Below are 27,016 nucleotides of genomic sequence, written 5' to 3' on the forward strand. Positions count from 1 at the left end.
GCTGGGCTGAGCAACAGCCTCTCTTTGGCTTTTGGCAACCAGTTAAGGACTCTGGGACATCGAGTAGGATCCCCAGCATCTCCCTCGTGGGTGGGGGCCGGCCCCCCGTCAGCCCTATCCAGGGCCTCCCTGTGCTGGATGCTGCCCCCGGGCTGTCCCCCAGCCTGGCTGTGCATACAGCCAGGAGGGAGCCCAGTCCTGGGACCAAGTGGGTGCAGGTAAGCAATCAGTGGTCAGCAGTGCGCTCAGGGTAGAGCAGCCGTGGCAGCACCATCAGTGGGTCCAGCTGTCGGCCCCTTCACACCCACCCTTGCAGGCCAGCTCAGCCTCCCACTGGCTCTCTGGAAATATGGAGGAGTGGACCTCTGTGATGGCCACTGCTGCTGGGACGGGTACAGGTACCTAGTACCTCGCTGCCCGGTGGCTCTGGGAAGCAGGCTGGCTGTGGCCTAAGAGCACGGGTCATGGGTTCAGTGCTGCAGAGGCCCCAGGTGCCTCTGACCACAGTGAGGCAGGTGCTGCCCTGCCCCAGGCCTGCAGGCCTTCGTGGCCACCAGCACTCGGAGGCAGGCAGTAAGCCCTGCAGAGGGAAGGCTCCCACCCCAGGATCCTGCTCCCCAGCAAAGGCCTTTGACCTCGGGGCCTTAACCTTCCTGCCTGGGTGGGCAGAGGCCCCAGACAGCCTGTGGGCCTTGCTGGTGGGCTCAGGCCCCGGGCCCCTGGCAGCCTCAGGCAACAGCCTCCAGTGTCTCAGCAGACTGTGCCTTGAGCTCTGGACCCCAGCAGGTGGCCTGGCCAGGCCCAAGGCTGCTGTTAACCCCCCCAGGAGTAGTACACAGACTGGCATGGCCCCTGTGGGTCTGGGTGTGCCAGGGCCAAGTCTGACTGGCAGCCGTCAAGGGACGCAGAAGGCAGGATGCCAGGGAAGATGGAAGAGAGGTCAGGAACAGACTGGCAGCAACTGGCCGCTCGCCAGGTGGAAGGCTTTTTACCACTTTGACCACATTCAGCCCCTAGAAGTACCCAGACCAGAGCCCAGTGGCCTTCAGAATCTGGAAATAGCGTTTACCAGTGGGTAAACTGAGGCCACCGGGGGAGGATGCTGAAGACACCGTTCCCAGAAGCCTCCACCAGCAGGTGCAGACCTGCAGAGGAGGGCTGGCCAGGACCAGCCCCGAGGACTGCCCACCCTTCAGAGCCCAGTGAGAACAGGGCCGGGGGAAGGGCTGCCTCAGGACACTGCATCCCTGGCCAGTAGCTCCACTTCCACCAGCAGGTCCTGAGAGCCAGAATCCAGTCCCAGCCGGTCCACACAGCTGGCAGGAAAGTGAGAGCTGACAGACAGAAACCCGGGACACAGAGACACCAAGGGACAGACTCAGAAGGAGATGAGCAGAGACGCCGATGGGGCGTGGCATGGCTGAGTGTCCCCAGGCTTCGCAGGCTGCAGCGCAGTCCCCGCTGTGGGGTGTCCGTGCAAGCAACTTACTGTGACTGTGGGTCAAGGCCAAGGCAGGGTCAGCAGGATGTGGCCCCAGTTTGGATCCCAGTGGCTTTAGGAGAAGAGGGACAGACCAGATGAGCACCCAGTGTGCACACGTGCTCCAGGACCCTGCCCACAGACAGGCACCCACCAGGGACAGCCTCTTGACCTTGGGCCAGAACTATGAGCCAAAATAAACCTCTCCACAGCTTCCCAGACTCTGGGCATGTTACCAGCAACAGAAACAGACACACAGCCTCGGGGGACAGCTGGCCGCCCAGTCAGCCACCGGCCAGGAGTGGGAGGAGTGCAGCCTGGCCACAGAATGACCTGGAAAGACCCGCAGCCTCTGTTTTCCCACCTGATGCCCACCTGTTGGTGGGAAGGGCTGCAGGCTCAGGCCCGCAGGACCCGGTCAGCAGGGTCAACCAGGATGACAGCTGGGACCACCCTGGGCCCTCAGCACCTGGATGCCCAAGGACAGTGTCCATCCACCCAAGTGTCCCCAGGCCTCACCTGGACCCGCAGCCTGGGTGGGAACACTCAGGAAGGCCCAGCAGGGCTCGGAAACCCTGGGGGCCTCTGCACCCCACAGCTAGGCAGCCCAGGCCCAGCCTCATCTTGCTGACGAATAGTCAACTGGCTCCTGTCCCCTGCCTGTCCCTCCCTCCAGGCCCAACACTGTACCCTGACAGCCCTGGCCAGGGGCATCCCCAGAACCAGGGAAGTGTGGGCATTGCAGCCCCAATCAATGCCAAGTCCAGACAGGGACAGGCCCAAGCAGACCCACTGCCCACACCCCTGGGTATGCCACCTGGCCCCAGTCTGAAGTTCTGCCCCCTTTGAAAGTCTTTGCAAAGTCCCTTTACAGTAGCTCCACAACCAGGCAAGTCTCAAGGTGCCCGTGAAGGCCTGACCCTCTCCAGGCTCTGCCCAGGCAGACTCCCTTCTACCCACCTGTGCCCATCCTCTGTGAGCACCTCAAAATGAAGAGAGGTCATACACGGTGATTCTGGGGAAAGCAGATCTGCACAGACTGTCGCATGACAGTGGGATGGGCTGGCCGGGGTGCTGCAGGCCCCTGCACGCCTCCTTCCTGGGCCCGCCCCAGATGCCTTGATGACCCACTTACTGCCTGTCCCCTTCCCCAGTAGAGCCCAGGCCTGCAGTGAGCCAGGCCATGTGAGGGCCTGCCGGTGGAAAACCAGACCTCAAGGTGTTCACAAGTGGACCATGTGTGGGGCAAAGCCAGGTCTGTGCCAGTAACTGGAGCAGAAATAGGAGCAGAAGCCAAGTCACCAGACTCCACACACAGCAGAGCCCACAGCTCTGACCAGGGTCCTTGATGTAGGTACACCGCTGCCCCCAGGGATGGTGTTTGGCCGGCTTCAGCACTGGGGATTAAACCAGGGGTGCTTCACCACTGAGCGGCAACCCCAGCTGTTGTTACTTTTTATTTTGAGACAGGGTCTCCCTAAGTTGTCCAGGCTGGCCTTGGACTTGTGATCCTCCTGCCTTGGCCTCCTGAGCTACTGGGATGGCAGGTGTGCACTGCCACGCCCAGCTGTTTTGTTTTGTTTGTTTGTTTTTGATACTGGGGATTGAACTCAGGGGCACTCAACCACCGAGCCACTCCCCCAGCCCTTGTTTTGTGTGTATAATTTATTTAGAGACAGGATCTCACTGAGTTGCTTAGCACCTCGCCATTGCTGAGGCTGGCTTTGAATTCACAATCCTCCTGCTTCAGCCTCCCGAGCCACTGGGATTTCAGGGTGTGCCACTGTGTCTGGCAGAAGTAGTTTTTTTTTTTTTTCCAGTGGTCCTTTCCCATGGAACCATTTGGAACGAGAGTAGCCTGATGTGACGTGTGGCTGCATCTCTGGCTTCTCCATGCTCCACTCAGAGTGTGTGGCTGCACCTTCCGCGTTCTTGGCTCCTTTCAGGGTGGCACTCACCACCTGCACAGCCACCAGGTGGCTGCCAGTTCTAGTCACCTGCTGACCAAACAGCCTGTGGTTTGCAGGTGGGTCTTTCCCGCCCAGACCTGCACCCCGCCCAGACCTGCACCCCGTCCAGCAGGGAGCTGCCAGGTCCTGGGCCTCGGCCTCAGGCTGAGGAGTGCACAGGACAGAGGCTGTTCCCTTCCCCACACCAGGTATGGCCTTCACTCTCATCCTGTGACCTCACTTGGCTTTTGTGTTACTGGGGGTGGAATCGGGTGCTTTACTGCTGAGCCACACTCTTAGACCTTTTTAGATTTTTATTTGGAGACAGAGTCTTGCTACACTGCCAGGCTGGTCTTGAGTTGCAATCCTCCTGCCTCCGCCTCTCAGGTTGCTAGGACCACAGGTGTGCACCACTATGCCTGGCTTGCTTGTTTTTTTCCTGAGCTAATTCCAAAAAACAGTTGTTTACCACAAATCTGACCCCAAATTGGAACATGCTGCCCTACAAGAAGGTGGCCACAAGGAGTTCCCACCCATAGTAGGCACAGTAGGCACCTATACACCAGGCTGCCCAAGGTCAGCTCCTGGGAAACCGCGTCCTTCAGGTGGCCCCCAACCTGATCCTCATGGAGACATCTCACGTCCCCAAAGACCTGGAAGGGGAACTTGAGACATTAAAATGACTGTCTCCTTCAAGACTGCTAGCACCCTCAATGCCGCACACTTTCTTTCTCCCCAACACTCCTCCCTTGGGCCTTGGTTTGTCTGGGAAGCAAGCTTCCGAACCTAAGTTTGGTAACAAAGACTTATACAGCCCATCTGGGCACACTGATCACACCTGTATTCCCAGCAACTTGGGAGGCTGAGGCAGGAGGATCCCAAATTCAATGCCAGCCTCAGCAACTTAGTGAGGTTTTAAGTAAATTAGTGAGACCCTGTCTCTAAATAAAAAGAAAAATGGGCTGGGGATGTCGTTCAGTGGTTGAGTGCTCCTGGGTTCAATCCCTGGTACCCAAAAAACACACAGTCCACATAAAACATTACCAGAAAAAGTTGTTAAAGGAAAGAAACTGACGATTCAAGGAAGAATACAAAGATGTAATAAGGAAATAGAAAATGACCAAACTTGTACATGATCAGAAGTCCATCCCCACCCCACCATTCAAATCAGCAAAGGGTCAGGAAGTCACATGCTCAGAATCCTGGGGCTGCGGAGGGTGGAGGGCCTTTGCTAGCTGTATTTTCTCACCCCAAAGTTCTACTTTGACTCCCACCAAAGGAAGAAGTGTAAACTCCAGCAAATTCAGACAAACACAGGCCAGTTTGCCGTGGCGTCTCTCCAAGGTGAAAGGACTTGCAGAGCCTCCTTTCAATGGGAAATGTGTGTCACCTAGGAGCATCTGGGGACAAATGCTGTCAACATGCAGAGGGCAGGCGCACACGTGGGGTCTGGGTCTCCCGGGCCTCTGGGTCTGTGTGTGGGCAGCAGAGCCAGGGCACTGTGCAGACCCTGCCCAGGAGGGAAGCTGCCCAGGCTCCCTGACATTGTTCAAAGTCAGTAAAATGCAACATCCCACGTGAAATGTAAAAATCTCTACAATATTGTTACAAATTTGCTTTTGAAATTACCAGGTACAGCCAGCTTGCTGAATAAAGCCAGGACAGATGGGCGGTTGCCAGCACGGTAGGCTTCGTGCCAACCAGGAAATTCTGCTCCAGAAGCTGTGCCCTGATTGTAGCTGGCAAAGGTCCTGCTCTGGGCTATCCATGAGGCCAGTGACTGGCAGAGTGTTGGAGAGGGCTGAGAGTGACAGGCAACGGGCGAAAGTGGGGGGCTCTCGCCTATGTGCCACCTCGCAGGGGCTGCGGCAGTAACCCTGTATAGGGATTGGGGGACGGCTCTCCTGGCCACAGCCAGTGGGTGCCAAGCATTAATTCTGGGGTATCGCTTCCTCAGACATCCCTGGCTCCTGCTCATGCCCAATCTTGAAAAGCCAGTTCCATATCCTAAGAGTCATTAGTGAAAGATCTGGAGGCTTCTTGGAGGCATTTCTGTTCAGATGTGACCGGGGCTTAGCCAATTCCAAGACCTGTGCAGTCCTCTGGATGCCAAAGTTAGGCAAGAGAAGACTGATATCTTGTTCGTTCTGTGGTTCGTTTTTTTTTTTTTTTTTGTATCGGGGATTGAACTCAAGGGCACTCGACCACAGACACATCCCAGTAAACTATTTTGTATTTTACTTAGAGAGAGGGTTTCACTGAGTTGCTTAGAGGAGGCAGGCTTTGAACTCGCAATCCTCCTGTCTCAGCCTCCTGAGCCTCTGGGATTACCGGTGTGCGCCACTGTGTGGGCTTATTTCTTATTTCATTTTATGTTTTGTAGTTACTCTGGATTGAACGAGCGCACTTTACCGCTAAGTTACACTCCCAACCCTTTTATTTTTTATTTTGATACAGGGTCTCACTAAGTTACCCTGCTGGCCTGGAATTTGTGATGGCCCTGCCACAGCCTCCAAATATACATACTTCCCCAAATCCCTGTAAAAGCCTGGCTGTGATCACAGACCTGGCCACTGTGCCAGGCTGGGGTTCCCATTCAGGTGAACACTAGAGTTTCACTTCTACTTCTTTCATTTAAAAATGTTTCCATTTTTAGGCCCAAGCCCTGACCCACTCCCTGAATACCTGCTACCCCTCCACCTACCCCTAATGTCCCTGGGGGGACAATCCCACTCAACGGGAGTGGGAGACACTAGGGCAGCTACCCCGAGATCAGACAGAGGAGGCTGACCTTAACAGACCCTTAGCTATATGACGATGGAGAAACTAAACTAACGAAAAACAAGTGTAATACTTTAAAAGTTGCCTGTGATCCTAGTGACTTAGGAGGCTGGGGCAGGAGTATCACAAGTTGGAGGCCAACCAAGAAATATGTCCCCCAAAGGGCTGGGGATATAGCTCAGTGGTAGTGTTTCAGGAGACAAGGCAGGACACAGAAAATAGCAGGAATCAGTTTTATTTGGCTGCCGCCAGGCTCAGAGGGTACAGCTTTTGCTGTAATCAATTAATCCCCCTGAACTCCAAGTTCAGGCAGTTTCAGAACTTTATGCCCAGCGTGTAAGGAGAGGCTCAGAAGTTCACAGTCAAGTTCACACACAAGAAAGGCTTTTTCTTTTTACTGTTCTGGGCATGTTAACCCTTCAAGGACAGCGACTGAGAAGGGGAGTCTTCTCCCCTTTCCTTCCCTCACCCTGCCAGCTGTCACCATAGAGCCAGCTAGTGACATTATCTTTGATATGTAAACATCAAGGCCAGGGATCTAGTTAAGAGAACCTATTTTTCTTATCACACTCTGCATTTGCAGACACACTTCCCTTGAAAGCCTTTACAAACTGTTTCACATACACGTGCTCCATAGTTCACAGATGTCGGTGAAGAAACAGTAGAGCGGTGCTGCACACCTGGCGCGCCGACCGCCCAGGCCGGGGGCCAGGTGAGGCAACAGGAGCCAGGAAGCTCCAGGACCCTGAGCCCCTGCAGAGGCTCTTGCTGAGAGTCCTAAGATCAGTTACGGAGACGCCTTCTGGAGGAGTTTAATTCCGATTTCCTGTGGGGGAGAGAGTGCCTCTACAAGGGCACCCCGGGTTCACCCCCAGTACCGCACAACAACTTTTAACACTCAGCCTCTGGCCCTGCAGTGACGCCGCCGCAGAGCACACCGCAGCCGGCTGGGCCGCCCCCCGGCGGAACCCGGAACCGCAGGTGCCGCGCAGGCGCGGGACGGCCCGGAAGCCACGCCCCGGGACGGGCCCTCCGAGGCTCGGCCCACCAGCGCGCGCCGGGCGTGGTGGGTGGCTCCGAGGGCGGCCCCAGCGGCCGCGAGGCTGTGCCGCCGCGGCCTTCCTGGCCGGCCAGGCGCGCGGGGCACCGAGGGGCGGGCGCCCGCCGGGTGGCGAGGAGTGCGCCGGCTTCCTGTGCGTCACCTCCGGCCCCCGCCGCGGCGTGTCCCCGCTCCAGCCCGGGCCTGCGGGCCCCTCCCGCGAGGCGTCGCGGTGCACACGAGCGCCGCCCCCTCTCCGGCCGGCCGCGGTGGTGGGCGGGTCCGGCCCGCCGCCCCCGGGCGGTGTCCGCCGAGCACGTGAGCCAGCACGAATGACAGCGCGCCGCCGCCGCCCGCCCCGCGTCGGCCCTGGCCCGGGACCCCTGCGGGCGGGCGGCCCCCGCGCCCCCGCGCCCCGCGCCGGTCGGTCCTCTCTGCCCCGCGCGCAACCACGTTGTGGTCGTCCGCGCGGAGACGCGGCCTCGGTCCCTCCTGCGGCGGCCACGCGTGCCGGGGACACAGGTAGGGCGGGGGGCGGGGTCTCAGGAGCCGGTGACACAGGTCGGGCGGGGACTCAGGGCGGGGGCGGGGTCTCGGGAACCCGGGACACTGGTCGGGCGGTGGACCTGGACACTGGGGGCCGGGGACGCGGGTGGGGAGGTGCCCAACCGGGGCCAAGGCCCCGTGGCATGTGCCTCGCGAAGTCGCCCCTTCCTCCGTCGGGAGGGCAACTCGCTGGGAAACTGGACAGCGGTGCACGGCAGGGCCCTGTGAGGTGGCAGCGCAGCCCCAGCCAGGCCCAGAGCTGCGGGTCCCGCGCGGGGAGTCTGCTTTAACCGTCGTGTTTCCGGCATTCTGACAAACAGGCAGTTCCCCGCAAATTTGTTCTCTGAGCAGGGAACATCTTTGCAGGCTTCTACAAAAGAGCAAAACAAAATGTACAACACCACTGTTTAAGCAGGAATTTCTTGTTCAGTGGCTTTTTTAAAGGTCCTTTCCCCCCAAGTTCAGTGTACTTTATAAGTTTGCAAATAACATTTTAACACCGAATGAAACTACTAACATTAAAAGGGACATTAAGAGAGAAGTGCAAGGTGGGCATGGTGGTATACGCCTGTGATCCCAGTGACTGAGAGAGTTGAGGCAGGAGGTTGGCAAGTTCAAGGCTAGCTGGTCAAGTCAGCAAGGCTCTATCTCAAAAGTAAAAATTTAGAAAGGGTCGGTCGGGGGTGTAACTCAGTGGTAGAATGCCCTGGGTTCAGTCCCCAGTACTGAAGAAAACAAAGAGGAAATAGGAAGGTTTTCACATTAACATTATCCATTTTCAGTGTAGAAAAATGAGAGAATGTAGAAGAGAAAAGGAATAAAAATGGACTTGGTGTCCCCCTGCTGGAGCTGGACACAGCCGGAACGGTGCTGTGTGCCGAAGCGTGGCATCCCGGCCGAGGGTGGCGGGCAGCATCTGTCCGCACTCTGTGCTTGAGTTCCTCGGGCACTCCTTGGTGTGTATTCCTGGGGGCTTCCAGTTTCTACTTGGGAGACCAGAGCTTAGCAAGCAGCCCCAGGCCAGGCAGAGGCTGGAGCCACTCAGGTGAGGATTCTGAACCCCATGAGTGTGGGTTGTCAAGCGTGGATGTGCCCTGACACCCTCACCAAAAATGGAGACCAGTCAGGCAGAACACCTGGTGACATCTGCTTTGCTCCAGAACAGCTTCTGAACTGGGTCCATGGCTTGGAATCTAGGGATAGTGAAGATGTTGGCCAGAACGTTCTCTGGCCAGCAGGTCCGGTGCACACAGTGCTGGCAGCTCGGGGACCTTGAAGCCCAGCATCTGCCCGCTCACTGGGGCTCAGCACTGTGCAGCTTGTTCCCTGTGAGCCCAGCCTGCACACATCCTTCCGGCTGGGGCGGGAGGGACAGGAGCCACCCCCTCCATTTCTGGCCCGAGCAGGTGGGCAGCACGCCCACTCCCCAGCTCCAGCAGCTCTGTCCCCAGGTGAGGTTGGCCATGCATGCCCTTCCAGCATTTGTGTACCAGACGGCTGCTGACCTCAGTCCTTTGCAGAATAGGAATTGAGTCACTGAGGCCAAGAGGGATGGTGGGCCCAATCCCGTGGGGACTCCATGCTTTGCTAGACTGTGTAGCTCTGGCTCAACCCCATGTAGCCTGAGAGGGGCTGACAAGCCCCCAGGGGTCTTGTGGCCTCCCCAAGTGGATGCTGCGTGGGATCCAAGCCCCAGGCTGAGCCAGGCACAGGTGGAAGAATGTCCTTCCTTCGGTCACTCACCTTGTTGAGGTTCACTTCTGCTGCCTGCCGTCCCCATGTCACCTTGCAAAAACTTTGGAACTGACTTTGGTCAGTGTGGGCTTGAAGTGCTGTCTCAGGGGGTTGACTTTTCATCCCTGATTGTTGGGGTGAGGCTGGAGTAGGCAGCCTCTGAGGTGACCCCATACCCCCTGCAGGGGGTCTGTGCAGGCCTGGCTTCCAGACCCTGAGCGAAGGGGTTGCCCCAGGAGGAGGTGGAAAGGGACCCCTGCCCTCACCCCACGAGGAGCTACTGATCTTCATCTCTTCACTGTGTGCCTGCACAGCAAGAGGGACTCAGAGAGTAAATGGTCTCTTGTTTCGTTTCTCTTTTTAAACACTGGGGACTGAGCCCAGAGGTCCTCTTCCACTGACTCACACCCCCAGCCCTTTTTATATTTCATTTTGAGACAAGGTCTTGCTCAGTTGTTGAGGCTGGCCTCAAACTTGCCATCCCCCTGCCTCAGTCTACCTAAGCCTCCTGAGCATGGGGCCACCACACCCAGACTTCAAACTTTGTATCTTAAGAAAAGTTCAGACTTCGGGAAGAGCCATGTGAGTGTTCCTGTGCACCCTCTGTCTGCCTCAGCGTTGACATTTTACTTGGCCTCAGGGTGACTGTCTGCCGTGGGGAGTTAACTCCAACACAGCGTAGTGGACTAGTCCTCAGGCTGTGGTGCCCCCGGGGTCCCCCCGGGTGGGTGCCAGGACTGTGCCACCTATGTGTTTCAGACCTGCCTGACACCTCTCTGGGTCAGGTTTGCCATGGTGCAGGAAGACCCCTTCTGGGCTGGACGGAGCTCAAGCCTTGGTCTCCCATCTGGAGCTTTCCTCTGGCCACAGGTTCCTGTCCTTCACCTGCAGGTGATGCAGGCCCTGGTTTCTGTGGGGACAGGGTTCGCAGAGTGCGGCTCCACTGCCAAGCTCTGTGCAAGGGCTTGGTTCTTCCCTACCTGTCAGTCCTGATGGCTCTGTCTGCTTGTCTGTCTGCCTGATGGTGTCCTGTTTGGCAGCTGTGGAGACTGCTGTCCTCAGGCCTCTGGGTCCACCCCAAGGCTGCAGGCAGCTGCTCCTCCCTGCTGGCGGCCTGGTAGCTACTGATCCTTGATCTTTGATCCTCAGCATTGATCTGTATCTAAATGTTCTCCTGCCCCACAGCGGAAGTGTTTCAGCAAAGAGGACTTGCTCCTGCCTCTCCGGTCCCCAGCCGGGCTCTGCCCGCCTCCTGCTCCCTGGCTTCTTCTCAGCTGTGACGGGCCTCAGAGCCTCCCAGTCGCTGAGGAGCTCCCTGGTGAGACCTGGTGAGATGCTGCTTCTGCCTCTCTGACTAGCGTCCATGGCCCTGGTGTGTGGTTTAGCCGAGGCTGTCTCAGGTCTGTGGCAGCTGAGGTTCTCCCTTCGCTCTCCTCCCTCCTTCCTCTCTGGGCTCATTTCTTTCTGCGTCTCTGCTGGTTTCCGCCAAGAGGCCCTGGAGGCCACTGGAGGTGCAGGCGCCCTGTTCCAGGCCCCTGGCGGGTCCTGGTCCTGCCGCACTCCCCAGAGGCGGCTCCTCTGCCTGCCAGGGGTCTGCGGCTGCCTCCCCTCCTCATCTCCCCCACGACCTGGGCTTCTGGAGCAGTGAGCCCTCAGCTGCCTGGGCCTCGGCCTCCTTGAATTCTGTCGCAGATGTCCACACTGGTGTTTAGGGTGCTCCAGCAGGCTCCTGCCACAGGGGTGGAAGGGAGGCCAGGTGGGTGCAGAGCCCCCTTGTCCAGGGCCTCCAGGGAGGACAGCGGCCTGGGTAAAGCCTGTGGGTCTTGCTGGCCCTCACCTGGCCCTGCTCCCTCCTCGTGGCACCCATGGCTCATAATAGGTGAGTGGGCATCTGTGAGAGCCCAGCTGTCCTGAAGACAGGCTGAGAGTGAGCATGCGTCCCGAAGCTGAGGTCTCCTGGCCCCGCTCTAGATGTGGTGGGCAGCAGGTGGGTCTGTTGAGAGGCCCAGGTCCCCCACCTGCTCCTCTCTGCCCTGGACCCTGAGGGAAGCTCAAGATTCACCGAGTGCCATCTGGCCGATGGCCAGTGATGGGCTTGTCTCGCCACGCGGCTGCTGCCAGCAGCACACAGGCTGCCTCACTGGGAGGACAGGTGGACCTGGGTACGTGCACACTCGGCCGTGTGTCCTAGCAGCTGGACAACGCAGGCCATTGGCTCCCTGGGTTCCAGCTCTGCATTTGCAGGAGATGGACAGCAGAACACAGGGAGGCAGCGAGAGCCTGTCCCACAATGTCCACGCCTGTCCTGGGGGTGGCACTGTGGCCCATTGCCTGGGAGGACACGGAAGCTCCGAACTCAGCCTGAAGAACAGCGGCTGTGGGCATCACCCTGTCCACTGGGTTGCTCTGCTGTTTCCCAGAAAGGAGGGAGTGGCCACCACCTCCACTGCTCCTGCTGCCCTCTCCGCCCCGGCCCCCTTGGTGCAAACTTTTGTCCCCAAGCCTTGCTCCAGGGGTCTGTTTTGAGCGAGCCCTACAAAGCAAGCCAAGGCCAGTTTGTGGAGGCTATAGCTGCAGGGACGCAGGCAGCCAGGGACTGGCACACCCCACCTTTCTGCTGGGGTCTTCCACAGGCAGCGGAGGCCAGTCTCAACTCCAGGGAGCAGGAGCAAGGGCCGGGCAGTGGGTCTGCAGGAAGGGCTGCCAGGTGCTCCCTCCATCCCGCATCCTGGCAGCTGGCAGTCACATCTGCAGTTCTCCCGGGACTTCAGCTGTTTTGGGGCCTGAGATAATCTTGAGATTATTTTTGGTCTTTGTCCTTAGTTCCTGGCACAGGACTCTTAAAGCCTTTGGAATTTCCTGAGTGATGGGAATATGCTGTTACTTGCCGGGTGCCTCTTTTGGGTGGAATGGAGTTTGTGCGTTGAGTGGCTCAGGCAAGAAGTCGAGCATCAGAGGGAGCTCTGCCTCCCCTCGGCCTCCAGGAAGTGCGCACTGGAGATCAAGCACCATGAAGACCTGACGGTCCCCTCCAGGGTTGCTGAGCAGGCATGCCGGGAGAGAGGCGGTTGGGCCCAGGGCCACTCACCTTACCCTGCACCTCTCATCTGTCGGGCAGTGTCTCCACGGTGATGTGTTCCCAGATCTGACAGCGGTCCTGGCAGAGTGGCTGGACTTGAGGGGATTCATGGGAACCCTGGTGTGTAACCATCACGCCCTGGGCCTGTGGACTTCTGCACCTCGACTGCTCTTGAGCCTTGAGTCGCCCCTTCAGCCTCAGGCGTGCCCCTGGCAGGGGAGCCCCAGCCCTGGCTTCCCTCCTGGCCTGCGGCTGTGAAAGCACGCTGCCAGCTCCTCCGCTGAGACACTCGGCTGTTTTCTTCTTTGGTTGTCTTTGCTCTGAGTGACCCCGCAGAGCTCCAGACAGACCTTCTTAACGGCAGGGGAGCACGCCTCCCAGGGCCGCCTGGCTCTTGCTAAACCTGGCTTAGGAAGTGCCTGGGTGATTTTCGCCTGTTGCTCCTGTCACCTGCTCTGGCTAGAAAGGTCACATCCAGCAGAGTCTCTGGAATCTGTTTGCTTCTGTCCTGCCAGCTGCCCTGGGCAGCGATGTGCACAGGGCCTGGGTGCCAGGGGTGGCGCGGCATAGTGGCTGTCTGCCTGTCCACCCTTGAGCACGAGTGAGGGGGCGTTCTCAAGGTGCTGTGGGCCTCTCTGCTGGCCACTGCAGCCTCAGGAGGAGGTCGCACCATATCAGTGTCCTTTGGGAGTGGAGAGGTTAACAGGGCAGAGGACGGCGTGGGCACAGGAGCAGGGCAGACAGTGGCCACTGAGGCCGTGCAGGGGGTGCATGGGAGAAGGGGTCTGTATGATGACTTCCTGTGTACATCTATGGCCAGGGAGCTCACCCTGTGGGTGCTGGTGTGGCCCAGGTGCTGGCTGGTGGAGGAGTGGCACAGCAGCCTGTTCTCAGGGAACGCTGCGGTAGTGAGGTGAAGGGACCATGTGTCTGGCTCCTGTATGAGGCCTTGGCCAGGAACAGAGCGTCCCAGGTGGCACCCTGGGCCCTTGGTATCTCACTACCACAGTGAGCAGTGGGAGGGCAGGTGTCAGGCTGCCTCTAGCCCTGGATGACGCTGCCCATGTCACACAGCCTCATGGCCTCAGCAGAGACAAGGGCCCTGGGCTCTGGGGCCAGCATGACCTGCTGCTGTGGCAGCTTTGCCTGGAATGCCGTGACTTCCTCAGCAGGAACCGTGGGAGACCTTCCTGGCAGAGGGAGTTGCTCAGCCAAGGGTGAGCTGAGAGGCCTGTGCTCTGAATCCAGACTGTGTTCCGTCGCCAGACAGGAAGCCCACGCACCTCGTCTTCCCTTGCAGAGAACAGGCACAGTGGGAGCTGGTGTTGTTCCCCCAAGCTCAGGCAGTGCCTGTGTGACAGGTCCCAGGCCGGAGGGACAGGGTGCCTCTTGGTCTCCTTATCAGGATCTGGGTCTGCCGTGGAAGGGGGCACCCACAAGGGGCTGGGAAACAGCCCCCTGGCAATGGTGTGCTGGTGAAGGCGCGTGGGCAGCCATCTGGAGAGGGCTGTGCTGGCTAGTCCCACGGGCTATTTAGCTGCTTCAGAAAGGAGCCCCCAGGGTGCCCAGGGCATTGGATGATGGCAAGGTGACCGGTCTACCTCCAGCCAGCCCTGGACCCGGTAGGAAGGGTGGGATAGAGCAAGCTCTCCCTGTGTCCCCATCTCAGGCCAGAGCCCCGGAGAGAGCCACCAGCATGGTCACCAGGGCAGATGGTGCTGCTGTGCTGGGACAATGAGGAGACAGCATTTCAGCGTGGACCGGATGAGCCGTCCTCACCCTGGGGCAGCGGGACCCCACGCACGTGGGTGGCTGAGAGAGGCTGCGGTTGCTGGCACAGTAATAGCCGGCTGGACAGATGGGTGGACTGTGGGAGGGGGCTGACCCCAGAGCCTCCAGCCTTGCCCTGCACCAGGAGCAGGGAAGGGTCGCCAGTCACACTGTGGGGAGTCGGGCCGGTCTCCATGGCTGACTGGGGAGCCTGGAGCACACAGGTGGATGAGCAGGGAGCTGGGAGGCCGCAGCGTAGGACTCACCCATGAGGTGAGGTGTGGGTGGGCTGTCCCGAGGTGGACCTGGGGAGGTCAGTGACAAGCAGAGCCACCCTGCTGCAGGCCGGGTGACTGGGAGAGCAAGGGAAGGTGAAGGGCGCCCTTTTAAACGCAAAGCTGAGCCCAGAGAAGAAAGTGGCCGGGACCCAGGACCCAGGAGTCTGCTCCAGAGGCTCTGTTGGGCTGGGGCCCTGGACTCAGGTTTGAGTCTACTTTTGAAGGGGGACCTTGGTCCTTGTGACGGAGCAGGTCTTTGTCACCGAGGGTTGTATAGAGCAAGAACCAGGAGAGCGCCCTGGCACAAGGGAGAAGGTGGGCAGATCTGGCCCTGCCCACAGCTGTAGGAGTGGCCATCTGGCGTGAGCATGGCTGTCCAGGCCTGAGGCAGGGCACGGGCAGGGGCAGCCTCAGCCTGGAGACCACGGAGCTCAGCAGGGTCTTGGTCTTGGTCTCCTGCCAGGAAGGAGGGCGAGCCCAGAGGAGGGTGACCACTGAGGCTGAGCTATTGCAGTGACCCAGGCCTGCAGGGCCCTGGGTGGGGTGGGAGAGGAAGGGCCAAGGTCAGCCTGGCCTGCACTGTGGACACAGCCCTCAGGACCTGCTCGAGAGCTGCTGTGTGAGGGAGAGGAGGGTCAGCTGGGGGTGGCCAGCTTCGGGCAGGAGGATCCTGGAGTTGGTACATTTTTTAGGGGCAGTGGACTCTCGGTCGATCTGAAGACAAGCCTGAGTGCACGTGCCCTGTGCAGCCCCCGGCGGCTCTGGCTCTGCTTCTCGTGGTGACCGAGCTCCTTTCCTCAGCAGCCTAGCCTCTGCCTCCGCGCCCTGCTGGGGAGAGGCAGTGTCAGGGGCCATGTTCGTGCCAGCCGGGACCACGGCGTCCTCTCCTCTGCCAGCATCCTCGCACCTGGGCAGTGGCCGTGACCTATGCTGCCCGCCCTCCAGATAAGCTGGTTCTCCTGGGCAGGACCCCAGCATGTCATCTTCCACCAAACCCGAGGCTCCGGAGAGCGCTCCCGACCCTGCAGAGGAGCCCAAGGGACAGGCGGCTCTAGCCTGGGGCGCTCTTCTCGGTCACCGAAGCGAGAAGATGGCCTTCACCAGGAGCGCGGGCAGCCCGGAGGAGAGCCTGCTCACTGTCACCATCACGGAGACCACAGTCCTCGAGTCAGGCCTGGGCGTGTGGAGCCCGCGGGCCCTCAGCTACCTGTCGCTCTGGTTCTTCCTTAGCTTCTGCACGCTGTTCCTCAACAAGTACATCCTGTCCCTGCTGGAGGGCGAACCCAGCATGCTAGGTAGTGCCCGGCCGGGAGGGAATGTGGGCGGAGGGCTCAGCGGGCAGTGTGGTCAGCGTGGCCCCCGCGTCCCTCAGGTGCCGTGCAGATGCTGTCGACCACGGTCATCGGGTGTGTGAAGATGTGCCTGCCCTGCTGCCTACACCAGCACAAGCCCCGGCTGGCCTACCCACCCAACTTCATCGTGACCATGCTCTTTGTGGGCCTGATGAGGTAAAGACTGGCACTCGCTCGAGTGTCCAGTTACTCCAGGCATGAGATGCCTCTGGCCACTGATGGTGGGAGTGCTTCTGCCGGCGGTGGCTGGGGCCCTGCTGGGGAGTGTCGGGCCTGGGCCTGAGGAGGCAGTTTGTGCATCTCCATGCCCTGTGTCCTCACCAGATTCTTTGTCAAGAACCAGTTTAGCATCAGCTGGAGGGAAGGTGCCTTCTCCCAGGGTGCTGCCCGGGTATCCTGCAGCCTGAGGGAGTCACACTCAGGGTGCTAAGCCATGGCCGGCAGGATGGTGCTGGCGAGGCTGGTCTGACCCAGAGTGCCAGTGCTGAGGATGCCCGTGCTTGCTGTTAGGTTCGCAACAGTGGTTCTGGGGCTGGTCAGCCTGAAGAACGTGGCAGTGTCCTTTGCCGAGACAGTGAAGAGCTCTGCCCCTATTTTCACCGTGATCATGTCTCGGATGATCCTGGGGGAGTACACGGGTGAGTGGCCCTGGAGCCGGGCTCACCGTCCTGTCCTCCCTGCAGTGTGCTCCAGCTCAGAGCAGCTACAGCCCTGCGGTCACAAAGTGCCAGCCCCTCGCCTCCCCTCCCCGTCGTTTGCTTAGTGGTCATGAGTGCCTACTAGGAGTCTCCTGTGCCTACCAGGAGTAGGGTGCTCGCAGGTCAGAGGGCGCTGCGCCTCATGCCCCAGCCTGGTGGAGACCGGCAGCAGGGTGTCCGGGGTGGGGCTGGTCTCCAGTGGGCCGTAGGTGAGCTTCCTGGGGTTGCTGCACCATGCTCCCCTGAGCCTCAGCACTTGGCTCACCTTAGGACGGCAGTCGTTCCTGGGGACCTCCCATGACTCTCCATGTTGCCAGAGCGTGTCTGTGGGTCTCAGGTCTCTGAGGCCCAGCATACACCCCTCACAGAGGAGGGCCCCACTGTGCAGGCTGCTGCAGGGTGGGCCTTACTTGGGCTTCCTCTTGGTTTGTCTCCCTGTGACTTGAGGAGCTGGTGGCATTTGTTTTTGAGTCAAAGTGAAAGCCCCACCTGTCATCCAAGGGGGTGGGAGGCGCCTGGGCCCTTGGAGGGATCTGTGCCAGTCACCTGTGCGTCCTGCCCTTCAGGACTGCTGGTAAACCTGTCCCTCATCCCCGTCATGGGAGGCCTGGCCCTGTGCACAGCCACTGAGATGAGCTTCAACATCCTGGGCTTCTCAGCTGCATTGTCCACCAACATCATGGACTGGTGAGTCACTAAAGGTGTGCAGGATGGGGGTGCCTGGAAATGGCGCTGGCCTCCTCCTGGATTCACGGGTATTCACGCCCAGCCCAGGCTGGCTCAGAGGCACTCCTGCGACTCAGCAGGGCTCCCAGTGCCTTTTCCTGAATAGCAAAGCGGTAAGTCCCCAGTGAGGCACCTTCTCCTCAGAAGCAAGCCTGACCCTGAGGATGCAGTCCTACTTCAGACGCTGCTCAAGCTGACAATCACCAGGCCGCAGGCTGAGCCACGCACGGGCTCTGGGCCGTGGTGGTGCTCACAGGGGCGTCTGCTCTCCTGGTTAAGTGGCCGTCCACGTTCAGCTGCAAAGAGGCTACCTCTGGTGGCAAGAAACTGCCACATAGCCAGGCCCTGGGAGGCGTGCGGTGTTGCTGGGGTCCTGTGCAGGCAGAGGCCAGGACGCCTTCCAGCCACTGTTTTGATTGGTGCAAAGCAGGTGGTTCCCCACCCGCTGTCAGCCCTGCAAAACCTTCTCTCAGGGTTAATGACTACTGCTGGGTCCCTCTCATTTCTGAGTGACGTAGGGAAAAGCAGCCGGGCTTCCAGGAGCAGGAGCAGGTCGGCACTCCTCTCACAGCAGGGAAGAGCTGGCAAGTCTGAGTAGTGCAGCTGCCTCTAAAAGACAGGAATCATCTTTCTGTTTTGGTCCTGGTGTGGAACTGGGGTGCTCACCCTGAACTCCACCCTGAGCAGCACCCCGAGCTCCATGCTCCACCCAGGCTCCACCCCGAGCTCTATCCCAAGCTCCACCTGACCTCCAACCTGAGCTTCACCCTGAGCTCCACCTGAGCTCCACCTGAGCTCCAACCCGAGCTCCAACCCGAGCTCCAACCTGAGCTCCATCCTGAGCTCCAACCCGAGCTCCAACCTGAGCTGCATCCTGAGCTCCTGACAGCCCTTGCTACTCTCTTGCACTGTGTTTGTGTCCTAGGAGCGTGCCAGGGCCGCACCACCTGTGCGTGTGGTAGGTCTCTGTCAGCTTGTTGGAGGGGCATCATGGCATCGGGTGTCCACAGCCTGATTTCCAGGAAGGCCTCTTGTTCACACGCAGGCAGCACTTCATGTTCACAGGCAACCTGCTGGGTCCTGTGCTCGAGGTCCTGGTTTCTGGCTGTCCTCGGAGCATCCTGGATGGCAGATTGCCTGGCGGAGCTGGGAACCTCTGGAAGGGCTCGGGCCAGGGTCACAGAATCTCGAGCCCGAGCCCTAGTCCGGGCCCGTGGCGGGCCAGTGAGTGCTCACATCGCCTGTCCTCTAGGATGCTGGCGTAGTTTAGTCACAGCTCACACTGTGCTGAGTTCTGAGTGCTGGGTGCTGGCGAAGACACATGTCCTGTGTCCCCACAGCCTGGTGTTCGTGAGCTCCGGCTGTGTTTTCCCACAGGGTCTCCATGTAGGTGAAGTCTGTTGAGTCATGCCCGCCTCTGGAAGCCCCAGGTGCCTGACTGAGGCAGGCTGTGACTCGTGGCAGTTTTATCCAAGAAGGGTTTTGTGAAGCCTGAGACAGGACCCTGAGTACTTCCTCTTGCCCACCCGTGACGGGCGGCATGGCGCCCACCTCCCAGCAGGCAGATGCTTGGAACCCCTGGTGGGGCACCTGCTCCCAGCAGGTGCTCAGCGCTATCCACCAGGCATGGCCATTAATGTCACTGCTAACAGGAAGCCCAGCCCCTGCTCCTGAGGGCCACGCCGACTCAGTTCCATCCTTAACCTTCTCTTCTCTCTGTTCTAGTTTGCAGAATGTTTTTTCAAAAAAGCTCCTCAGCGGGGACAAATACCGTTTCTCGTAAGTATCACAGAGGGGGGACATCTGATTTTGTAAGGCCCATGAGGACTTTTGCCCATTTAAGTTTTCAAATACTGTTGGACAGGATGGCACACACCTGTGATCCTAGTGACTTGGGATGCTGAAGCAGGAGGATCTAGAGTTCAAACTCTAGCCTCAGCAATTTAGTGAGACCTTGTCTCAAAATAGAACATAGAAAGGGCTGGGGATGTGGCAAGGGAGTGGTTATGTGCCCCTGGGTTCAATCCCCAGTGCCAAGAAGAAAGATTCCAGATGCTCCTGGAAGACATGACATGTTTCCCCTGTGGCTTAGGGGGCTTTGAAAGTATTTTGTCAAAAAGTAGGGGAAGGCCGGGCATGGTGGCACATGCCTGTACTCCTAGCGGCTCGGGAGGCTGAGACAGGAGTATCATGAGTTGAAAGCCAGCCTTAGCAACAGCGAGGCAAGGCGCTAAGCAACTCAGTGAGACCCTGTCTGTAAATAAAATACAAAATAGGGCTGGGGATGTGGCTCAGTGGTCAAGTTCCCATGAGTTCAATCCCTGATACCCCACCCCCCCAAAAAAAAATAGGAGAAAAAGAAAACTCAGGGAAAGGACCCTTCAGCTTCCTTGTAGGCCTGACAGCCAGCCTGGTCCTTGTTGCCTTCTCAGTTCTGGGCAGCCATGGGTGTCCACGTCTGTGTGTCAGCACTGTGATGTGTTCTTTCGTGAAATCCCCAGGGAAATCCCAGCCCCCAAGCACGGGGAGGTCAGGAGTCTTCTGTCCCCACAGGGCCCCGGAGCTGCAGTTCTACACCAGCGCTGCTGCCGTGGCCATGCTGATCCCTGCCTGGATCTTCTTCATGGTGGGTTTTAGAAGTGGGCATCCCACTGTAGCTGGGCCCCATCTCTCTGGAAATTTCTGACACAATGACTTACCTTTGCGAGTGGATGGCTGCGGGGTATGTGCTTTGGAGTGGGCTGTACATACAGGAGCTGCCCACAGCTGCAGCAACTTGCAGAGATATCTGTGTGAGGATTTTTAGATTTGTGTAAATTATTTTTTTAACTGGATTTAATTTTTGCAGTGCTGGGGATTGAACGCAGGGCTCTCTACCACTGAGCTGCACTCCCATCCCTTTTTACTTTTCTCTCTATGTTGTGGGGGTTGACCTTGAACTTGCCATCCTCCTGCATCAGCCTCCCAAGTCGCTGGGATCACCGGTGTGCAGCAAGTGATAAATGCCTGCTGCAGAACAGGCAGTGTTGGGAGTGAAGCCTGAGCCGCCCTCCCTGGCCTCACTGCCACACTTACCTGTGCGTGGCGGTGTGAGTCCACGCGTGTGCCAACGCACGCACCATGCATGCGTCACACCTGTGCAGACCTTTCCCTCCACCATGGACACGCCCAGCTGGGGGCCCTGGCTGCCTCCCGCCCTCTCCTTTTGGGAACAGTGGCGCGTTTCTCCCACCCGGGTGCCGTACACCCACGAGGGCGTTTCCTGGGTCACCTTCTCAGAGCTGGAGCGTGCTGCGTGTCTGCATATTTCTTTATCGTGATGAAACACAAAGGACAAGAGCTTCCTGTCTCGATCCTGTCAAGTCCAGGGGCACTAGGCAGAGCATGTTCCCGGTGTCCATCACACAGCCCACCCAGAACTTCGTCTCCAGCCCAGACCTGCGCCCTGTCCAGGGCTCCCCTCCCTCCCCAGCCCCATCGCCACCACCTCCTCTCTGGCTCTGGGCAGTCAACTCCTCTGAGGGCTCCTGCTGGTGGGATCCACAGTGCTTGTCTTTTGTGTCTGGTCAGCACGACCTTTTTTGTATGTGTGGTGCTGGGCACGGAACCCAGGCCTCGTACACGCCCACGGGCGCTCTGTCCCCAGGTTGCCCGCCGCCCAGCACAGCTTTTCTGAGGTTCTTCTCTGATGTGGCATGTGCCACCCTAGCTCCTCCTTAAGGCCGAGTGTTCCCCAAGTGTAGGCAGACCGCTCTGGTTTGTCCACTCACCATCCGTAGGCACTCGAGTTGGTCCTGTTTTGGTCCCCGAGAGTGCTGCTGCTGGGAACTCCGGTCACACGTCTCCCTGGGAGGCCCTGCCTTCAGCTCTTTGGGTATGTGCCCGGCAGTGGGACTGCGGGATGCTGCAGTGACCTGTGTTTGAATCCTGGAGGGACTGCCACCCTGGTCACCACCACACCGTTGCGCAGGTTCCTGTCCCCAGACCCTCTGCAGCACTTTCTGGCTTGGTTGTCTTTTGGCGGTAGCTGTCCTCACAGAAGTGAGGTGGTTCTGTCCTCCCTCGTGACAGCGTCTGTGTGCTTGCGGGGGATCCCGAGTGTGGCAGTTCTGCAGGGACCTTCCTTTGTGCCCTCCTTAGCGGGCCAGCAGAGCAGCCTTTGGTTCTGGCCCTAGGACGTGCCCATGATCGGGAGGAGCGGGACAAGCTTCAGCTACAGCCAGGACATGGTGATCCTGCTCCTGACAGATGGTGCCCTGTTCCACCTTCAGAGTGTCACTGCATATGCCCTCATGGGGAAGATCTCCCCGGTGACATTCAGGTAAGCAGAGACTTCCCGAGAGAGGCACAGTGTGCCCGGTGTTTTGCAGAGAAGACCTGAAGTCTGGCATCTTCCGTGGTGACGCCTGGTGCCCCCGTGCCCAGTCGCTGGGCCGTTCTGCACCAGCACCATGTGAAGTGCAGTGAGCTTGAGAGGAGAGTCCCCACAGGTTTCCACTAGAAGTTGACATTAGAGACGTTTTTGGGACTGGCTGAGTGTTTTTCTCAACAGAGCAGCCAATGGCACTGTCTATGACAGTGGGACCTTCTGCCTTTGTGCTGTCCAGCACAGGAGCCGCCGGCCACACATGGCTCCTGAGCACTCGAGATGTAGCAGGTGCAGCACCAAACAGGGGTCCCTTTTGCGTGTGGTGCCGGGGGTGGTGGCCAGGGCCTGGCCCATGCAGGGCAAGTGCCCCACTCCTCAGCTGCACCCACTCTGGGTACTTTTTTTTTTTTTGGTACCAGGGATTGAACTCAAAGCACTTAACCACTGAGCCACACCCGCATCCCTCTTTTGTATTTTATTTAGAGACAGGGTCTCGTGAGCTGCTAAGAGCCTTGTCAAGTTGCTGAGGCTGGCTTTGAACTCGTGATCCTCGTGCTTCAGCCTCCCTAGCCACTGGGATCACAGGCGTGTGCAACCATGCCTGGCCCTTTCTCTCATTCTTTAGAGAACAGGCTGAAGTATTTAGTGGCAAAATGGTGCAGTGTCTATGAGTTATTTTAAAATATCTCAACACAAAGAAGGAAAGAAGCACATGCAGAAAAAGCTGTTCACCAAATCTAGCTGCTGAGAATGTGGCTGCCGTGTTTTTCCACTTTTCTGTTTGACATTTTTCATAACAAAAAGTGACCCCAGAGAAAGAGGGAAGGAAGGAGGGACCGGGTTTCGCCCTGTCTCCCAAGGCCCCGTGCAGCTGCACCCGGGTGCCCACAGGACTCTCCAGGCCGGCTGCACGTGGCCTGGGCTGAGCGTCCCCTGCCTCTGCCCTGTTGCCACAGCGTCGCCAGCACCGTGAAGCACGCCTTGTCCATCTGGCTCAGCATCATCGTCTTCGGCAACAAGATCACCAGCCTGTCAGCCGTCGGCACCATTCTCGTGATGGTGGGTGTCCTGCTCTACAACAAGGCCAGGCAGCACCAGCAGGAAGTCATGCAGAGCCTAGCCACAGCCACCAGCTGGGTCCCCGAGGACGATACAGAACCAGTGGGTCCCCAGGACCCCAGACAGCATGTTCACCCCTGAACATGGGAGGCCCCTGGCTGCCTGGGCGCTGCATGCTCCCCCTGCCGCTGCATGGTCCCTGGAAACCAGCCAGGGCTGCCCCCTGCATTACACAGTGGGCTGAGGGCCAGAGGCTCGTGGGACACAGACTCCACTGACAGCTGAGCACTGGAGGAGGGACCAGCCTGCACCCCCAGGCTGACCAGGCTGCAGCTGGGCCAGACCCCACCACCTCTGAAGGGACTGCTGGGCCACATGTGCCCGGGCTCCAGTGCCAACACGAGCTTCTCCCTGCCTGGTGCCAACAGAGACCTCAGCTCCCACACCAGCCACCACAGGCCCCGAAGCTGCCTGGTCCCCAGCCATCCACAGACACTGGCCACAGTGTCCCCTGTGGGCTACCTTCCCAGGTGCCAGACCTGAGCAGGTGGACAGGTCCCTAAGCAGAGGTCTCAGCTGCTGAGAGGGGGCTAGACTCCTCTCTCTGCTTCAGAGCTGTCCTCATGGAGGGCCCTATGGCTGCCATTTGACCCCATAGCCACAACATCGTGTGACAGGGATTGTCCACTGAATTGCTCTGTGAGGGGAAAAGCCACCCATCACAGCCTGGCACCGTGCCCCTCACCCTTCACAGCCTGGCACTGAGCCCCTCACCTCTGGGGGGTGGTTGTTCATTCTGGAGGCTGAGGACAGATCTCTTTGAGGGGTTAGCTCCATTCACATCTCAGACTCATGTGTGTGAAGCAGGCTGTTCTGAGGTCCCTGATCTCCTGCTGGACCGCCCTGCTGGACTCCGCGGGGGGGGGGGGCAGCTGAGCAGGGGAGCCCTTGCAGAGCACTTAGCACTCAGGTTATGCTGCGTGACACTCGACTTTCCAACAAAGCTGCAGCCACATGGCTTGTGGACCTGGTGTGTCAGGTGGCCATGTCCAGGCACATGGCCATGGCTGCCCCCGAGGGACCACGATATGGTAGCGCCCCAGCCACTGGGCGGACTGAGTCTCAACTGGGTACTAGAGCTGCAGTCAGGCTGGCACTGGCTCTGCCCTTCGTCCTGCTGGAGTCTGACCTGGGTGCATGCACTCTTTGGCCAGCCAGTCTGAAACCTCTCTGTGCCCTGAGCTTGGGCTTGTGCTTGTGGGCTGCAGCCACTGGCACCCACTGTTCCCGGGCTTATCCCCTCACCACTCGTCAGGTTAGGGGCAACCATCATCAGCTCACTGGTTTTTCAGTTGGTTTCTCAGCTGGGGAATAGGAAAACAGTTCCTCCCAGAAGTAAACTCCCAGAAACAAAGAGCAATAATTATGCCTCATTTCTTTCCACCTACTTGAAAAGGGTTTTTAATGATGATGGATCAAAATGAGGTCTTTTAATCCACAAGCCGCCTTGTTAAAGAAGCTGGCCTGTGTGCGAGGATGGGCCAGCTGTGTGCTCCTGCACGCAGGGTCACCTCCACTGTGAAGATGTTTTCCTGTGTGATTCTGCCCAGGTTTCTGTTTCCTTCCTCTTCTGCTTTCCCCAAAAACTGAAGAAAAAGAGGTGGAGGTGGCATTTGGGTGGTGCTGTTGGATTGATTTGCCCTAAGGCCTGGTCCACTCCCAAGCACATGCTACCAAGCTCTGACAGAGTGAGGGGCAGACACTTTTGAGTTTGCTGAGAGGTCCAGGCGCCTGGCTTCCGAGTATTGTTTCGAATTTCTGGTGCACTGTCTCCTGTGGAATTAGGAAGTTGCCTGTTGTGACTCACCCCTCCCCTCCTGCTTCAAAAGCAGCGCTCAGCTTGTTTTGATTTCCTTAAATCACTAGCAAGCAAGGCAGTTCCTGTAACGATGCTTTGGAGACCTCCATGCATCCTGGGCAGGAAGATGGTGGAAGCCTAGCTTGGCCAACACCAAGCCCTCACCCACACGCACCTTCCTTCCCATCTTGCACCAACCCCTACTTCTCCTGGCACTTCTAGGACATTCCCAAGGCCTGGCTTGGCCCTGTGCTGACGATTCTCTCTTATTATGTCTGTCTAGTCTTTTATGGAACCATGACAGATGTGGTGTGGGAGCCCAGGTGCTGGACCGCTGCTGGGCTGGTAACTCCTCCTGTGGCCTTGGTCTGTGCCTTGTAAACAGCACACCAACCAGACCTTCCCAGTGGGGTGTCTGCTTCTTCCTTAACCCATACTTAGAGGTGTATAGATTTCAAATATTGAAACAACTTCCATGGGGGCTGGGGAGTAACTCAGTGGTCGACCACTTGTCTAGGGTATGCAAGGCCCTGGGTTCCATCCACAGCACTACAAGGGAAAAATGAAAACCTCCACTACTAACTGCATAAAATGCTTTTTAAAAAAATCTGATAGTCATAATTTTCTGTATATCAGCATTAAGAGTCTGCCTGCTGGGAAGTTGAGAACACTCTTGCACAATTCAAAATGTGTCTTTAATTTTTGAAAAATGAACAGTGAGTCAGAGACAGTTTTAAAAAAATGCTACATAAAGAAATCAGCAAAATAGAACTGCTTTGTAGCATGTCTTAAAATACTTGTCAGAAACTTGTGGGCTTAGCTTCCCTGTGAATGACCACTAAAATGGGTCAGTGGACAGCAGAGGCACAGCAGCTTTTATACCTGTCCAAGTGATGGGCGTGTGTGTTTTGTTTAGGTGCTGGGGCACTCCATCACCAAGCTACAGCCCAGCCCTTTTTATTTTTTGAGAGAGTCACTAAATCACCCAAGCTAGCCTCAAACTTGCCATCCTCTTGCCTCAGCCTGCTAAGTTGCTGTGGTCACAGGTGTGTGCTACTGTGCCCAGCTCCAAGCATTGTGCTTTCTAAGGTCTGGAAGTATTTACACTGTTACCCTGGGTTGGAAAAAGTAAGCACCTATGTTATCATAGACAGAAATCAATTTTTAAATTTTTTTTTTGTAGTTGTAGATAGACAGAATGCCTTTACTTTTTTTATTTTTTTTTTTAATGTGGTGCTGAGGATTGAACCCAGTGCCTCAGGCATGCTAGGCAAGCACTTTGCCACTGAGCTACAGCCCCAGTCCCAATTTTTTTGTGGGGGTGGGGCTTTCTACCAAGGGCTTCATTCCTTCTTAAAATATGTTCACTGCCTGGTTGGAACTTCTTTTATGTGGGATCAAACCCAGAGCCTAGCTCATGGTAGGCAAGTGCTCTACCTCATGGCTACGCCCTCCACCTATTAAATTAAAAAATGAGAACATCCCAGTTTTCCTGATGAACATCCTTGCTCCTCTGCCCTGTCTAAGGAGCCAAGAGCAGATCCTTCAGATCATGCTGATTGTGAGTTGCTGCTAACTGCAACTCAGTACAGAAAACTTCAACTTCACACTCTCTGGGATATTTCTCCCTGTTTTTCTGGGGTTCTTGATTCTGGGTTTGGTAGTTGCTGGACCATTACTCAGACATCCAAATTCAGTTTGAAAAGTCTTTTGTTTTTGGTTTTCATTTCTGGAAAAGTGCATTCAGCTCATTTGCAATTTCTAAACTATTTGCAGACATATGCTCCTGCCTTCAGGGTATTGTAGACTCCATCCCAGAGGACTACAGTAGGGTGACATTCCCACGCTGAAAAACTTGATAATCATATCAGTAATTGCCTGCATCAGAGCCAAATTACATTTGCTTTATACCAAACAAGACTGTGGAGAACTATCATACAAAACGTTTATGCTGTTTTGTGTGTCACCAATTTCAGTATTTATGTGACTAGATTAATGCTTTCAAAAAATTTGGTTCTCTTAAATAACTTAGGTGAATCCCTGTTAATTCCACTCTGGTAATAAATTGGTACTGTGTAATTAATCCTGTGGATGCCTCCTGGTTACTTTTGTCTAAATGAAGCAGCTAAGGTAGCCATGGTCAGTGGCTCATGTACTACAAAAGGGGGATCAATGTCAAGTGTGCACTTCCATTCTCCTTTGTATCTCTTCCATTTATGCCAACAAAATTACCAAACGCGGTTTCTTATTGCCTTCACCAGTTTCTGGCAGGGAGGGAGGGGAAAAATAAAGGCTCTC

The 27,016-nt window shown here is 57.5% G+C and overlaps 1 protein-coding gene across 8 annotated transcripts; it reads left to right on the forward strand.

The window, feature by feature from the left end:
- The first annotated feature begins 7,628 nt into the window (after nt 1-7,628).
- On the forward strand, nt 7,629-26,801 carry Slc35e2b (solute carrier family 35 member E2B). 8 transcript variants are annotated; one of them, XM_046424620.2, is made up of 10 exons: nt 7,629-7,771; nt 10,715-10,929; nt 15,461-15,951; nt 16,029-16,164; nt 16,519-16,646; nt 17,273-17,393; nt 19,158-19,211; nt 19,986-20,058; nt 21,608-21,753; nt 22,662-26,801. In XM_046424620.2, the coding sequence occupies exons 3-10, from the start codon at nt 15,633-15,635 to the stop codon at nt 22,999-23,001; spliced, it is 1,317 nt and encodes a 438-aa protein (XP_046280576.1). In that variant the 5' UTR covers nt 7,629-7,771; nt 10,715-10,929; nt 15,461-15,632; the 3' UTR covers nt 23,002-26,801. The 8 variants fall into 8 exon arrangements, with proteins under 8 accessions (XP_046280576.1, XP_046280573.1, XP_046280572.1 ...); XM_046424617.2 differs by having other exon boundaries at nt 10,715-10,857; nt 15,349-15,951; XM_046424616.2 differs by having other exon boundaries at nt 10,715-10,857; nt 15,458-15,951.
- Nucleotides 26,802-27,016: the final 215 nt, after the last annotated feature.

Source organism: Marmota monax, unplaced genomic scaffold, assembly GCF_021218885.2.
Source record: "Marmota monax isolate L192 unplaced genomic scaffold, Marmota_monax_Labrador192_F-V1.1 WCK01_AAM20220418_F8-fsc00080, whole genome shotgun sequence".
Classification (NCBI taxonomy): domain Eukaryota; kingdom Metazoa; phylum Chordata; class Mammalia; order Rodentia; family Sciuridae; genus Marmota; species Marmota monax.